This window comes from Oncorhynchus mykiss, chromosome 8, assembly GCF_013265735.2.
Source record: "Oncorhynchus mykiss isolate Arlee chromosome 8, USDA_OmykA_1.1, whole genome shotgun sequence".
Taxonomy (NCBI): domain Eukaryota; kingdom Metazoa; phylum Chordata; class Actinopteri; order Salmoniformes; family Salmonidae; genus Oncorhynchus; species Oncorhynchus mykiss.
Genome location: NC_048572.1, coordinates 74057703 through 74073540, shown reverse-complemented (window position 1 = coordinate 74073540; position 15838 = coordinate 74057703). Strand labels below are relative to the sequence as shown.

Genomic DNA, 15838 nt, shown 5'->3' with positions numbered 1-15838 from the left:
AAGACCCTAAGCACACAGCCAAGACAACTAAGGAGAGGTTTTGGGACTAGTCTCTGAATGTCTTTGAGTGGCCCAGCCAGAGCCCGGACTTGAACCCAATCAAAAATCTCTGGAGAGACCTGAAAATAGCTGTGATGCAACACTCCCCATCCAACCTGACCGAGCTTGAATGGATCTGCAGAGAAGAATGGGAGAAACCCCCCAAATACAGTTGTGCCAAGCTTGTAGCGGCATACCCAAGACGACTCGAGGCTGAAATCACTGCCAAAGGTGCTTCAACAAAGTACTGAGTAAAGGATCTGAGACCTTATGTAAATGTCATATTTCAGTTTTTTATATTTTATAAATTAGCTACAATTTCTAAAAACTGTTTTTGCTTTGTCATTTTGGGGTATTGTGTGTAGATTGATGAGGGAAAAAACTATTTAATACATTTTAGAACAAGGCTGTAACGTAACAAAATGTGGAAAAAGTCAAGTGGTCTGAATACTTTCCAAAGGCACTCTATATAGGAGCCATTTAGTATGTGTTGTCTAGTTAGTATTTGACTATCTGGGATGTCACTTCTTGCCACAAGGGACAGTCATATCAGGTCAAGTTAATAACTAAATTCATTTGGATTTTCTGAGTTATATTTTGAAGTTACTATGCTGCCTTAAAATGCCTTATGTAGTCTCAAAACTAGGCAATAAAATATTTATTTCAGTCAAATAGGCTATACATGTTCGTACAACTTTACATTTTACATCTGGAAACTACACTTTTACTGTGAACATTGTCTAAACTGACACCACTGATACTTTATAAAACTGATCATCTTAATCGAGGCTCATTACATATTGTAGATGGCTAAATAGATAAGAGAAATAGATTGATATGATTGGTAGTTTGACAAATCAATGAACCAGTAAATCATACAATCAGCAGAGGCGGAGATAATTAGGGAGATATATAGAAAGAGAACGCAAGAGGGGAAAAAGAGAGTAGGAAGTCAACAGGGGAAGTTTAGGTGTTTCTTGCATTATCGCTTGCTGCTGCTTGGTTGTGCTGGTGCAGAGTGAAGGTAGGAACAGTCTTAACTCTCTTTCTTATTCTTTGTTTTTACCTCAGTCACCCCGGAACTCGTGAGGAGTAACATTGACAGTGTGTTAGGGGTGGGATGGTCGGGGTCAGGGGAATAAAGCAGTGGGGTCAGGCTTAGAGGCTTCATGTTCTACAACAGGCCTGTAGTCAAAATAACATAACATTCAATTGGCCTTTATCAGTCACAGAGAACAGCCAGAGCCGTGGTTAGGGGTGTCGGGGTGTCCATCAGCATACTCATACACATTTTGATACATATTGTGAATGGAGTTTTATAGTTACGAGGTGACAACTCGCTCCTTGCATACCTTCAAAAATGATTCGGCAATCATCATTTTTTTCAAAACTGTTTTGACCATAATCTTAAACAATAAATGACGTTTGACTAAATAAAAATCCACCGCTGTTGAACCGTTTAAAATGTTGTCAGTCTTTAGAAATGTCTCCTATGTTTCCATTACACGTCACAATGTTGCGACATTGCTTTTGTCGAATAAACCTGGGTCAGTGGAATCCTGCCTATTGTATACACACACACACACACATGCAATCATAATTCACTTACTCTCACAAAGATACAGGCAACAGCCAAAGTAATGGAAACACTTGAGTAAATGAGGGACACAAAAGTATATTGAAAACAGGTGCTTCCACACAGGTGTGGTTCCTGTGTTAATTAAGCAATAAACAGCCCATCATGCTTAGGGTTATGTATAAAAATGCTGAACAGGACATTGTTTTGGCTACCATGGCTATGCCCCATAGGATGACAATGACCCCATCCATAGGGCACAAATGGTCACGGAATGTTTGATGAGCATGAAAACGATGTAAACCATATGCCATGGCCGTCTCAGTCACCAGATCTCAACTCAATTATGGGAGATTCTGGAGCGGGGCCTGAGGCAGCCTTTTCCACCACCATCAATAAAAACAACAAATGATGGAATTTCTCATGGAGGAATAGTGTTACATCCCTCCAATAGAGTTCAAGACTGCAGAATCTATGCCAAAGTGCATTGAAGCTGTTCTAGCTCGTAGTGGCTCAACGCCCTATTACAACACTTTATGTTGGTTCTTCCTTTATTTTGGCAGTTACCTGTATATCAGTACTACTGTACTGTTATGCATATTCTCTCGTGCAGCTCAATCAACACTACTTGCTCTCTTCTTCTACACACTATCTAATATGCAATACTCTTTATATCTAATACCTTCACTTATATATGTACTTGCATTTAAAAACCAAAGAGAAGGACCTCAATGTAAATCAGCAATAATTCATGTATTATGCAATAGTTACTTGAAATATATAATGAAATTCAGTTTATTTGAAGGTTCTATGAAACTAGTTTTGTTTCCCAACTGTGTGTCAAATAAGTTATATCCCCTTTCAATCCTTTAATAAATACCATACCACAGTTTCAGAATGGTTTCATTAGGCTGTGGAAATGACGCCTATGTTCAATCGTTCATGAAGGCATCATTAGACTCATTAGGCACCATTACTTTTTTTAAATGGTTGAAGAAAGTGTTTTTGTATTTTACCACAGTGTGTTGTGCATTATCAATGCATATTGCCTTTTATACATTGATAACCATATGAGCCACTGCATTACACTCTCCCCTGCATGTAGCCATATATATTTACTAAAAACAGTCTATCCAAAGTCTTTAAGGTCTTCTCTTTTTAGTCAATAGATATAGCTGGGTTCTTACTAGAGGGAGTACAGCTACAACCGGAAGTGACTTTTTCCTAGCAGGTTAGGATAACTTACACAGCAGGTTAGGATAATTAACGCGGCAGCTTAGGACACCTAGGTTAAGGTTAGGAAAAGGGTTAGGGTTAGCTAAAATGCTCTCCTAACCTGTCGGTCGTACATCTAGTGACAAACGACATAAAAGGAATCATACTGCCATCTTGTGGCCGATTGGCCTAGAAAACACCCTGGTATTTGCCTTGCCAGTGCTAAACTCTGCCAAATTTGAAGGGCTGTTGCAGTCTCATATTTACGCTAACAAATACTTACCTCACCAGTTAAACAGAAGTGCAATTAAGAGGATGAGTGGGGTCAGACGAGATTGGGATCTCCCAATGCAGAAAAGCGGGGAGGCTGTTGCAGTGAGAGATCTGGAGAAGGCAGAAATGTTAGCTCAGGCATTTATGAAGGTACACAGCTCAAGTAATCTGACAGAATAGGGGCAGCGGAGAACATACTGGGGTCCTGGAACAGAGAGAAGTGGTGGAGGATGCATTGAATGCTCCTTTTACCTTGGCTGAGATTAAGAGAGTTATAGCTAAAGCTGGGGTAGGATCTAAATGGGAAGGATGAGATGTTTTACATCATGATGTCTCATCTCAATGACACTACAATGGGGAAAGTATTGGGCTTTTACAATGAGGAAACTGCCTGACAGTTTGAAGCAGGCTTTAGTAGTGCCGACAAACCAGGGAAGAATGACCCTACTAGTCCAAACTATAGGCCGATAGCATTGGCATTTCATACATGTAAACTTATGGAAAGGATATAAAATGGCGCCGGAGGGGATGACTGCCGTTTTACGGGCTCCTAACCAACTGTGATATTTTGTTTGTTTTATTGCGTGTAACTTATTTTTAAAACTTTTTTCGTACATAATGTTGCCGCTACCGTCTCCTATGACCGAAAAGAGCTTCTGGACATCAGAACAGCAATTACTCACCTCAAACTGGACAAATATGTTTTTCTTTAGCGAGACCGATGTGACGTGCTTGCCTGAGGTAGAGTACCTCATGATAAGCTGTAGACCATTGTTGTTCAATTTAAATGTTTGAATATGAAATTATTTGTGATGGGATGAAATTTAATTTTAGCTTCTAAAATGTGAGAATTGGGTTTTCATAAGTTAGGGCTGCTCACTCAGTGGCCCGCCTCTGTGAAGGGACATGGGCTATAAAACTTTTCAAACACGCCCTCTTCTCCCTTCCTATATAAAGCATTGACGACAATAGAACTTTCTGTTCCGAAGATGTGGGGACGACGGTCCTATATCAGAATGGTTTAGATAATAACTACAGAACGAAACCAACATCAGCGTGAGCTTTGGTAGCGAATGGTATGAACTTTAACTTTTATTCACTACAGAAGTGATACCTTCTAGCCATTGAGTTAGCAACAGCAGATGCAACGAGGTTTAGGAAGGAACAGACAGAGTATCCCGTCTATCACCCAACGACGTTACTACAACGTATCCAATTGACAACCAGAGACATTCTTCAAAGGACTCGGTTTGGCAACACGTTCTTCCATCTACCACCAACCTACTGAAGCGCAGCTCAGAGTAAATATTTATTGCATTTTCCTTTTCCAAATGGGCGGTAATTTAGAATGCATAAGATACTGTATTTACGATAGCACAGCTTTTTCCCTTTGTTCCTCAGTCTCCCGCTCTTTCACTCAACCCAGCCCCTTTTCCTTTGTGTAACAAGCTGTCATATCTGTTCCGCCCGCTAGGGACGTTTTCCTTTATGACGTAATTTGTAATCAAGTTATGATTAATTGTGTGTATGTGAATTCTGTGTGATTAGTTAGGTATTTAGTAAATAAATCATTAAACCCAATTTTGTATTGCTGATTCAACTTGTTAGCCAGGGTTATTGCAGATAACCAAGAATTTACAACTTTCAGATGATGAGACTGAAGTAAGATGACGATTGATATTGACTGCTAATGATGTAAAATATTACTAGGTCTTTAAGAGTTTATTCGGAAGATAACAGCTCTATAAATATTATTTTGTGGTGCCCGACTCTCTAGTTAATTACATTTACATGATTAGCTCAATCAGGTGATATTGATTACGGATCAATTATTTTATAGAATAGTATGTCTTATCAATTAATCCGGCATAGCCAAAGTCACGACACATGAGAGCACCATCTGTTCCGGACGACTATGTGATCACTCTCTCCATAGCCGATGTGAGCAAGACATTTAGCAGGTCAACATTCACAAAGCCACAGGGCCAGACAGATTACTAGGACGGGTACCCAAGCATGCGCGGACCAACTGGCAAGTGTCACTGATATTTTCAACCTGTCCCTGGCCGAGTCTGTAATACCTACATGTTTCAAGCAGGCCACCATAGTCCCTGTGACCAAGGAAGCAAAGGTAACCTGCCTAAGTGATTACCACACCGTAGCACTCACTCACTTTGAAAGGCTGTTCATGACTCACATCAAGACCATCATCCTGGATATCCTAGACCCACTCCAATTTGCATGCCGCCCCAACAGATCTACAGACGATGCAATCTCAATCACACTCCACACTGCCCTTTCCCACCTGGACAAAAGGAACACCTATGTGAGGATGCTGTTCATTGACTACTAGCTCACTGTTCAACACCATAGTGCCCTCAAAGCTCATCACAAAGCTAAGGACTCTAGGACTAAACACCTCCCTCTGCAACTGGATCCTGGACTTTCTTACGGGCCCGCCCCCAGGTGGTAAAGGTAGGCAACAACACATCTGCCATGCTGATCCTCAACACTGGGGTCCCTCAAGGGTGTGTGCTTTGTCCCCTCCTGTACTCCCTGTTCACCCACGACGGAGTGGCCAAACACAACTCCAACACCATCATTAAGTTTGTTGACGACACAACAGAGGTAAGCCTGATAACCGACAACGATTAGACAGCCTATAGGGAGGAGGTCAGAGACCTGGCAGTGTGGTGCCAGGACAACAACCTCTCCCTCAATGTGAGCAAAACAAAGGAGCTGATCATGAACTACAGGAAAAAACGTGTCGAACAGGCCCCCATTAACATTCCCGGGGCTGTCGTGGAGCGGGTCGAGAGTTTCAAGTTCCTTGGTGTCCACATCACCAACAAACTATCATGGTTCAAACACACCAAGACAGTCACGAAGAGGGCACGACAACATCTTTTCCCCATCAGGAGACTGAAAAGATTTGGCATGAGTCTCCAGATCCTCAAAAGGTTCTACAGCTGCACCATAGAGATCATCTTGACCGGTTGCATCGCCGCCTGGTATGGCAACTGCTCGGCATAAGGCGCTACAGAGGGTAGCTATTTTTTATCTATGCATCTATTTATTTTTTATCTATGCATAGTCAATTTACCCCTACCTACATGTACAAAATAACTTGACTAACCTTACCCCCGCACTTTGACTCGGTACCGGTACCCCCTGTATATAGCCTCGTTACTGTTATTTTTGTGTTACTTTTTATTTTTATTTTACTATTTTTACTTTAGTTTATTTAGTAAATATTTTCTTAACTCTTTCTTTAACTGCATTGTTGGTTAAGGGCTTGTAAGTAAGCATTTCATGGTAAGGTAATACCTGTTGTATTAGGAGCATTTGACAAATAAAATTTGATTTGATAACGGAAAGGCTGATGTTCTTCCTGGAGAGCAGAGGCCTAATGTCACCAGATCAAAGTGGGTTCAGGAAAGGAAGGGGAATGATGGATCCTTTACTGTGCCTAGAGTCAGTCATACAGAATGCACAGGCAAATAAGGAAGTGGTGGGAGCGGTTTTCTTTGATGTAGAGAAGGCCTATGATTTGGAAGGAAGGCTTACTTATCAAACTGGATATCATGGGGGTTGGAGGAAGGGTTTTTAACTGGATAAAGGATTTTCTTTTTGGGCAATCAGTACAAGTGAGGGTGAGGATTTCTATGTCAGAAAGTTAGAGGTAGATAATGGTACCACCCCAGGGAACTGTCATTGGTCTTTTGTTCTCCATTATGATTGACAATGTATTCTCCCAGTTTTAGACCAGATATTAGGAGGTCATTGTTTGCGGATGACGGGGTGCTGGGGAAGAGAGGTTGAAATATTCCCCATACATTTTTATTTTATTTTTTATTTGATTTATTTATTTCACCTTTATTTAACCAGGTAGGCTAGTTGAGAACAAGTTCTCATTTGCAACTGCGACCTGGCCAAGATAAAGCGTAGCAATTCGACACATACAACACAGAGTTACACATGGAATAAACAAAACATACAGTCAATAATACAGTAGAACAAAAGAAAACAAAAAGTCTATATACAGTGAGTGCAAATTAGGTAAATTAAGGAAGTAAATAGGCCATAGTGGCGAAGTAATTACAATATAGCAATTAAACACTGGAATGGTAGATCGGCAGAGGATGAATGTGCAGATAGAGATACTGGGGTGCAAAGGAGCAAAATAAATAAATACCAGTATGGGGATGAGGTAGATAGATGGGCTCTTTACAGATGGGCTATGTACAGGTGCAGTGATCTGTAAGCTGCTCTGACAGCTGGTGCTTAAAGCTAGTGAGGGAGATGTGAGTCTCCAGCTTCAGAGATTTTTGAAATTTGTTCCAGTCATGGGCAACAGAGAACTGGAAGGAAATACGACCAAAGGGGGAATTGGCTTTGGGGGTGACCAGTGAGATATACCTGCTGGAGCGCGTGCTACGAGTGGGTGCTGCTATGGTGACCAGTGAGTTGAGATAAGGCGGGGCTTTACCTAGCAGAGACTTGTAGATAACCTGTAGCCAGTGGATTTGGCGACGAGTATGAAGCGAGGGCCAACCAACCTAGCCTGGTTCCTCTCTAGGTTTCTTCCTAGGTTTTGGCCTTTCTAGGTAGTTTTTCCTAGCCACCGTGCTTCTACACCTGCATTGCTTGCTGTTTGGGGTTTTAGGCTGGGTTTCTGTACAGCACTTTGAGATATCAGCTGATGTACGAAGGGCTATATGAATAAATTTGATTTGATTTTGATTTGATTTGAACCAACGAGAGCGTACAGGTCGCAATGGTGGGTAGTGTATGGGGCTTTGGTGACAAAACGGATGGCACTGTGATAGACTGTATCCAGTTTGTTGAGTAGAGTGTTGGAGGCTATTTTATAGATGACATCATCGAAGTTGAGGCCAACCGGTTTTATTGTGTCAAGAACTGCAACGCTGCTGGGTTTTTCACGCTCAACAGTTTCCATTGTGTATCAATAATGGTCCACCACCCAAAAGACATCCAGCCAACTTGACACAACTGTGAGAAGCATTGGAGTCAACATGGGCCAGCATCCCTGTGGAACGCTTTCAACACCTTATAGAGTACATGCCCTGACGAATTGAAGCTGTTCTGAGGGCAAAAGGGGGTGCAACTCAATATTAGGAAGGTGTTCCTAATGTTTTGTACACTCGGTGAATTGCGCTGTCAAGTTCATCCCTGGACAATGGAACTGTAGCATATGGATCAGAAGCTCAGACATCTTTGAAAAAGTTAGATGTAATCCAGGCTCAAGCTCTAAGAATATGTTGTGTAGCAATCAGGACCTCCCCGGTGGCAGCTCTGCAGGTAGAGTGGGGAGACATGCCCTTAAAGTTAAGACAACAACTAGCCTTGACATATTGGGTAAATCTACAAGGACTTAGGGTTACACATCCTACAAAAAAGGTGCTCCTAGAGGGCTGGGAGCATGAACAAAATCTGAATACAAGTTTGGGGTGGATGGGTAATGGCATGGCGAGAGAGAGCCCATCAGTGGTTCTTCCTGCTATCCCTCCCTGGTTGCTCCCTCAGCCAATGATATGCCTAGGGTTGCTTAAGAGGGTGAGAAAGGAGTAGATCCAGTAAATATTGTAAGTGAACATTTAAGAACATGCTGTCTTGAATATATTCACAGATGGATCTGAGCACCATAAAACAGGGAGGACAAGTGCAGCTTTTAGTGTTCCTGAGTTTAAGGTGGCAGTGACAAAAAGAGCAACTGATAATTTATCTGTTTACACAATGAAGTTGCTGGCCATACTATTGGCTGCAGAGTGGGTGGAGGAGCTGCTCTGACTCCTGTGCAACACTGATGAGCTTAAATGCATTTGTGTCTCGGAGCAGACTAGATGTATTGTATGAGATTTTTCAGTGCTTGTATGGTGTGAGACAGATGGGGTAGTTGTGATGTTCCACTGGGAACCAGCTCATGTAGGAGAAGATGCCAAGTGGTTGATAGGAACAGTGGTTAATAACAAAATGCAAGAGTTGTGGAACAGGGATGGAAAGGGAAGACCTGTATAAGATCCAGGAAAAGGTGGAGGCAGGGAGGTCCTTAGGTCGAGAGAGAAGGAGGAAAGTGTAATCACAAGGATGAGAATGGGACACACAAGGCTCAACAGTACATTAAAACTGGTAAGAAAACTTCAGACTGGGAGGTGTGATCACTGTTAGGAGGAGATGGATACAGCGGAACACGTTCAATTTCAGTGCCAGCAATATGGGAGGGAAAGGGAGACATTTGTTTGCCAGTTTTTTTCCCTGTAGGTTTTCACTCTAATCCCAGTTGTAACTGATTTGATTCAGTTTATCAACCTGCTAATTATTAGAATCGGGTGCACTAGATTAGGGTTGGAGTGAAAACCTACAGGATGGTAGCTCTCCAGGATTGGGTTGCCCTGATTTAGACCCCTGTCTCTATTTCACACTCCAGTCCATTTGGTGGTAGTAATGCGCCTTAAAGTTTTTTGCCAACCACCATATAAAATCCACAGGAGAAAAATAAGAAAAATATGAATGGAGTGCACCAGACAGAGTTCTGGAGGTAAAGTGTAAGTGAATGAGGGCTAGTTAAGTGAGGTGGAAAGTGTGGTGAAAAGCTCGGAACCCGAGCCTGGCATCGATGGAAATAAAAAATAATCTGGTCCAGTAGAAGTAACATTTTTTGAGAATGTATGGATGCCCTTTGGGCGGATCCATTTGTGGTTTCAGGGTGGGTGGGAAAGGAGTTGCAGATGAATCCGTGAAGGTAACCTGTAGTGGACTTGTGATATTTGTTTGTGTTTCTTCTGAGCAGAGGGAGCAGGCGCTCCGTGTCAAATAACTTGGGTGAAGATATGTTTCTTGAAAGGAGTGATTTCTGGGGTAGCTAGAGTCAGAGTAGTGCATTAGGTGTCATGCGGAGGCAGTGAAGTAAGTAGAGGAGGATGGGTCAAGGGAGAAGGATCCTGAGAGGATCCCTGAGAATAGTAGATCTATGCCAGCCAGTGGTGGAAAATTATTAAATTGTCATACTAGAGTAAATGTAAAGATGCCTTAATAGAAAATGACTCAAGTAAAAGTGAAAGTCACCCAGTAAAATACTACTTGAGTAAAAGTATTTGGTTTTAAATATACTTAAATATCAAAAGTAAATATAATTGCTAAAATATACTTAAGTATCAAAAGTAAAAGTATAAATAATTGAAACTTCCTTATATTAAGCAAACCAGACTGGACAATTTTCATATGTTTTTTTTATTGACGGATAGCCAGGGCACGCTCCAACACTCACACATAATTTACAAACGAAACATTTGTGTTTAGTGAGTCCTCCAGATCAGAGGCAGTAGTGATGACCAGGGATGTTCTCTTGATAAGTTTGTGAATTGGACCATTTTCCTGTCAAAATGTAACAAGTACTTTTGGGTGTCAGGGAAAATGTATGGAGTAAAAAGTACATTATTTTCTTTAGGAATGTAAAAGTACAGATACACTAAAAAACTACTTAAGTAGTACTTTAAAGTATTTTTACTTAAGTACTTAACACTACTGATGCCAGCACAGAGCGATAGGCCAACGAGTGATATATCCTTCAGTAAGGTTGGCTTCTTAGCTTTCATAGCAATGGTTATCAACCGCATAAATAGAATGTAAATCACAGAAAATAGATGTTGTTGTGGCAGCTGCAGAGAAGTATTTGGGTATATGAGATTTGACTTCAGAAGACTTACAAGGTGTGTTGAGTGGTGGTGCCCTGTCCTCCCAGGCCGCTGGCATGGTGCAGGAGCAGATAGGGTTAAAATAGTGGAATGGGTTAGTGGGTTTTTAGAATTAGTTGGATGGGTGTTTTTTTAAATGTTATATATACTTTTAATTTTTTTTTTCCTTTTCCCCTTTTCCAATTTTGTATCAGGATGTAAATATATGTATATTGTAGTCCATTAGGGGGCGGTAATGCAACATATTGGATACGAACCGCTCTTTAACACCGAATATGGTGATGAAGAAGAAGAAAACGGAAGCGCGATTGCGCACGCATCTCCGATTTGAGACATGGTGGCATTTATCAACATCGTTTGCCTAAATAGATCTCTTACAAATGTCGAATTGGTCCAATATCAACATTTGCCATAGCGTGAGAACTGGAAATATACTGATTATTTATTGCTCATTGGCTAGCAAAATTGTTTAAACATATTTACTTAGTCACAGCGAATAAATACTGGGCTGGACAGGATGGCCAGCTGCAATTTTCAGGAGCAGTTTGTATCCATTATGGAGGTATTGGCTAAAGCAGCTGTAGCAGAAATAAACAAACGTGTAGATGATAGCTGTGCTGTTATACGTTTGGAAATGACCCAAAGCCAGCGAGATATTGATGTATTGAAAAGGAAGTGTCAAATTATGGAGAGCGAGTTGAAGAAGACGCGCAGACGAAAGGGTAGTTGTGTTATTATTCATGGTAAATTGATTGAATATGCAAAATCCAAATGTGTGAATAGCCATAATATTTGACCAAATACAATTATTTTCTAGGTTTTTACCCCATGGCATCAGAGAGATCTCCATATCCAGTCAAGATTGTTTTGAACAAGCAGAGGAGTAGCTCACAGTGGAGAGACAGCGAGATGTCTGTTGAAGGGGACTCTCAACCCCATGTGTGATACATCAACTTTTACAATTACAGAGACCTGACATCTTGGATCAATTATGTTATTGGATTATCAGGAGAATTTACTGCTTTTGTGTGATTCATGAGCATGAAAAGGGTAAGATATGGTGTGTGTCCTGAGTAATAACCTCTTTCCCTGTTACAGCCTACAGATGTGGAGCAGAGAGTGGAGACTGAACCCATACTGATCAAAGATGAGGAGACAGCAGAGGATGTGTGGAAGACTGACCCTCAGGAAGAGTTCAGGATCACTGGAGAGGGTGGGTGTGACCATAAGGGGTACTGCTCAGTCTGTCTATGGAAGACTGTGAGGGTGTGGTGGTATGCACGTTCCAAATTACATTAGTGTTTTATGTTCTGGCATATTTAGCGCACGGTTCTAAAGCAGTCATGTTTTGCAACTGTTAAGGGTCTTTTGTAATGTTTATTTTATGTTGATCTCCAAATCTTTAGAGTCTGGTTCCAAGCCTGGAGAACCACCATCCTTTGAGCAACGGCACCGTGATGAGGACTTCATCACACAACCCAATATATCTCCCAGAGACTCAGTGGAACATTACACCAATTCTGATCGTCCAGAGGAACCAGGAACACCCCGGCTCGCATCTACAGAGGTGTTCAGTACAGAGCAGCACCGGCCAGACGAGGACGACGACTCACTAGACCTAGTGATGGTGAAGGATGAGAAAGAGGAGGAGTTAGATCAGACCACGGCCCTGGCAGGACCTGACCAGTTTGTCATGGATGAGTCTGATGGGCAGCTGTGGACCTCTGTGGATCCAGGCGGAGACAGTGACCCTGTCTGCCACCCAGATTTCTCCTTTCATTCCACAGAAGAGTACTCTCAGAATATCTCAATTTTCCCATCTCATAGGGGGCTGCCATCTTTTCCTACTATGACAGGTGAAGTAGGGCCATCGCTTCACTCTTCTATATGGAAACCACATGCTAACATGTTCAGTGCAGCAAAACACATGACAAGACATGTCAGGACATTGGCTGATGAGACTAGACAACAGATGCCAGAGGGACAGAGCAGTGAGATGCTGAACTCAAGTAATGATGGAAATAGTTTAGCTCTACAGCCAAGGCAGCATCAATACAGGGCTTCAGAAGCAACAGTGAGATTGAGTGAGTGCATGACAGGGTCAAACATGGCCACCACCTCCACCTTCTCAGGATATAGCCTGAGTCGCAGTAGTTTTAACATGGTGAAGAGAATGAGGACTCAGTGGAGTTCTGGCAGCACCACCGAGAGGCGTTTCAGCTGCACCTTCTGTGGTAAGAGTTTCCCACGTTTCTGGCAGCTCAAAGAACACCTCCGAAGTCACACCGGAGAGAAACCGTACACCTGCGAACAGTGTGGCAGGAGTTTCACCAAGCAATGCAACCTGATCAGACATGCTGTGGTCCATAGCGGAGAGAAGCCCTACAAGTGCACACAGTGTGGGAAATGCTTCACTCAGCGCTCCAGCATGAAGTCACATCAGAGAACTCACATAGGAGAGAGTCCAGTGTCTCAATACGTGGCACCCGCATACCCTGGGGATCCACACAAAGTTTAATGTAGTCTCAGAACAGATGGAACAAATAGGAACATAATTGCATTATGCTTCGGAAACAATTTCAATGTGAAAATGTAGCTCAATCATCCCTACTCGCTATCTTCTACACTATCTGATGTGCTTTCTTTTTGTATCCAATACCTCTACTGATACACTCCCCTATGTATTTATTTGCACAGTGAAGCTACAACTTTTAATTTGGCTTTATACTCCAGGATTTTGGATTTGAGATCAAATGTTTTTCATGAGGCGACAGTACAGAATGTCACCTTTTATTTGAGGGTATTTTCATACATCTGTTTTACCATTTAGAAATTAAGGCACTTTATGTATCTAGTTCCCCCATTTGAAGGTGGCATAAGTATTTGGACAATTTCACTTAGTGTATAAAAATCTGTCAGAAGTTTAGTACTTCGCCCCTTATTCTTAGCACCTAATGACTACATCAAGCTTGTGACTCTACAAACTTGTTGGATGCATTTGCAGTTAGTTTTGGTTGTGTTCTGGAATATGGTGCGTCATTTTGGAGTCACTTTTATTGTAAATAAGTATTGAATTTGTTTCTGAACCCTTCTACATTGTAAACCCTACCATGACTACGGATAATCATAAATTGATCTTGAATAATGATGAGTGAGAAAGTTACAGAGATAAATATCATGCCCCCCCAAAAATGCTAACCTCCCATGTTACTATTAATGGTGAGAGGTTAGCATGTTTTGGGGGCATGATCTTTGCGCATCTGTCACTTTCTCACTTGTTATTCACAAATTCATTCATGATTATCTGTAATCATGGTAGCCGCCACATGAATGTAGAAGTGTTCTTATTCTATTCTTATTCACAATAAAAGTGACTCCAAAATGACACAATACATTATTTACCATTCATTTCTATTGGGCACAAAATAATCTGAAACACAACTAAAACAAACTACAAATGCATCCAACAAGTTTGTAGAGTCATGAGCTTGATGTAGTCATTGCATGCTAGGAATATGGGACCAAATACTTAACTTTTGACTAAATGTAATACTAATGACACCTTCAAATGGGGGGAGTAGATGCATGAAGTGCATTCATTTCTAAAATGTAAAACAAATGTATAAAAATACCCTCAAAGTAAAGGGTGATGTTCTGTTATGTCGCCTCATAAGACATGTGATCTCAAATTCAAAATGCTGGATTATAGAGCCAAATGAAAAATATTTACTTCACTGTCCAAATAAATACGTCGGGGAGTGTATGTATATGCCTTAAAAACATTAAGAACCTCTGAATGTTAATTAGCTATAACACATGTAGTATACAATAGTTATTGGAAATATGTAATGAAATTCAGTTTATTTGAAGTTTACATGAAACTAGTTTCATCGTCCCAGCTATGTGTCAAACAAATATATCCCTTTTCCTTGATGAAATACCATACCACATCTTCAGACCGGTTTCATTAGGTTGTGTGGGTGAGAATGGAGATGACAATATTTGATGATGTATAAACCATTCGTTTTTATGAATGGTTGAAGAAAGTGTTTTAGTATTTTACGTTTCACCAGTGTGTCGTGCATTATGCATCTATAGCCTTTTAATGCATTAACAACCATGTGAGCCATTGCATTACAGTCTTTTTGCCTACATGTAGCCAAAGCTATTGAAAAAGACAAGTTTTACGATCTGAATTCTTTTAGATCATAAAACTAATTTATTTAATCAATAGATATAGTTACTCTACATGTAGTTCTCCGTAGGGTTTTCAGCGGTTAGCTTCGCCCATGACTGGCTCCTTGTGAACTACAATCCCGACTTTGTGTTTTAATGTTTAGGAACATCAATAATCATCACTTGCTAAACGGTTTTTGGAACATATGGACCTCATCTTTAATATCAGCGAGAATTAATCTTTCAAATCAAAAACAACCAGTTACTGTAGAAGATTATACAGATCCATATGCTGTGTGTTCCTCCAGCCAACGAACTACACTTCCTCCCCAGTTACGTTTACACACAGGAGTTCGGAGCACGATAGGTGGCTAATTAGCACAAGTGCTCGCCAATGTCTTCAGTCTGTCTTCTGTAAAACGCGCTATAACATGGCGATATGGCCGTGTAGAAACACTAACTGTAGTGCTATAAAGGTGTGTTGTAATTTATCCTTTTGTTTTTGGAAATTTATTTATTGCTCATATGGAAGATACGTTTCTAATGTTTCCAAAACCGCTCCACAAGAGATGCGTGTTAATGTTCAGACCGAGCATCGGGGAGCTTAACAAAAGTCCCCACAGGAAGAAGATACTATTGTCAATGGGCGACGAAAAGTAGCTAGTTAGGTCTATGAATGGGCTACCCTACATGCAGACAAGAAAATACCAGGTATATACAGTTGAAGTCGGAAGTTTACATACATCTTAGCCAAATACATTTAAACTACGTTTTTCACAATTCCTGACATTTAATCCTAGTTAAAAGTCCCTGTTTTAGGTCAGTTAGGATCACCACTTTATTA

The 15838-nt window shown here is 41.1% G+C and overlaps 1 protein-coding gene across 4 annotated transcripts; it reads left to right on the top strand.

The window, feature by feature from the left end:
• The first annotated feature begins 11027 nt into the window (after positions 1–11027).
• On the top strand, positions 11028–13977 carry LOC110530546 (zinc finger protein 333). Of its 4 annotated transcripts, none has more exons than XM_036986197.1 (4): positions 11028–11561; positions 11636–11757; positions 11917–12031; positions 12225–13977. In XM_036986197.1, the coding sequence occupies exons 1-4, from the start codon at positions 11336–11338 to the stop codon at positions 13334–13336; spliced, it is 1575 nt and encodes a 524-aa protein (XP_036842092.1). In that variant the 5' UTR covers positions 11028–11335; the 3' UTR covers positions 13337–13977. The 4 variants fall into 4 exon arrangements, with proteins under 4 accessions (XP_036842092.1, XP_036842095.1, XP_036842093.1 ...); XM_021613723.2 differs by having other exon boundaries at positions 11030–11540; XM_036986198.1 differs by having other exon boundaries at positions 11029–11757.
• Positions 13978–15838: the final 1861 nt, after the last annotated feature.

Excerpts from the sequence above, each read along its gene's own strand:
- LOC110530546 (XM_036986197.1), top strand. The coding sequence starts at position 11,336 with ATGGCCAGCTGCAATTTTCAGGAGCAGTTTGTATCCATTATGGAGGTA. Across the intron at positions 11,562-11,635 it reads TAGTTGTGTTATTATTCATG|GTTTTTACCCCATGGCATCA; the intron begins GTAAATTGATTG and ends ATTATTTTCTAG. Across the intron at positions 12,032-12,224 it reads GTTCAGGATCACTGGAGAGG|AGTCTGGTTCCAAGCCTGGA; the intron begins GTGGGTGTGACC and ends CCAAATCTTTAG.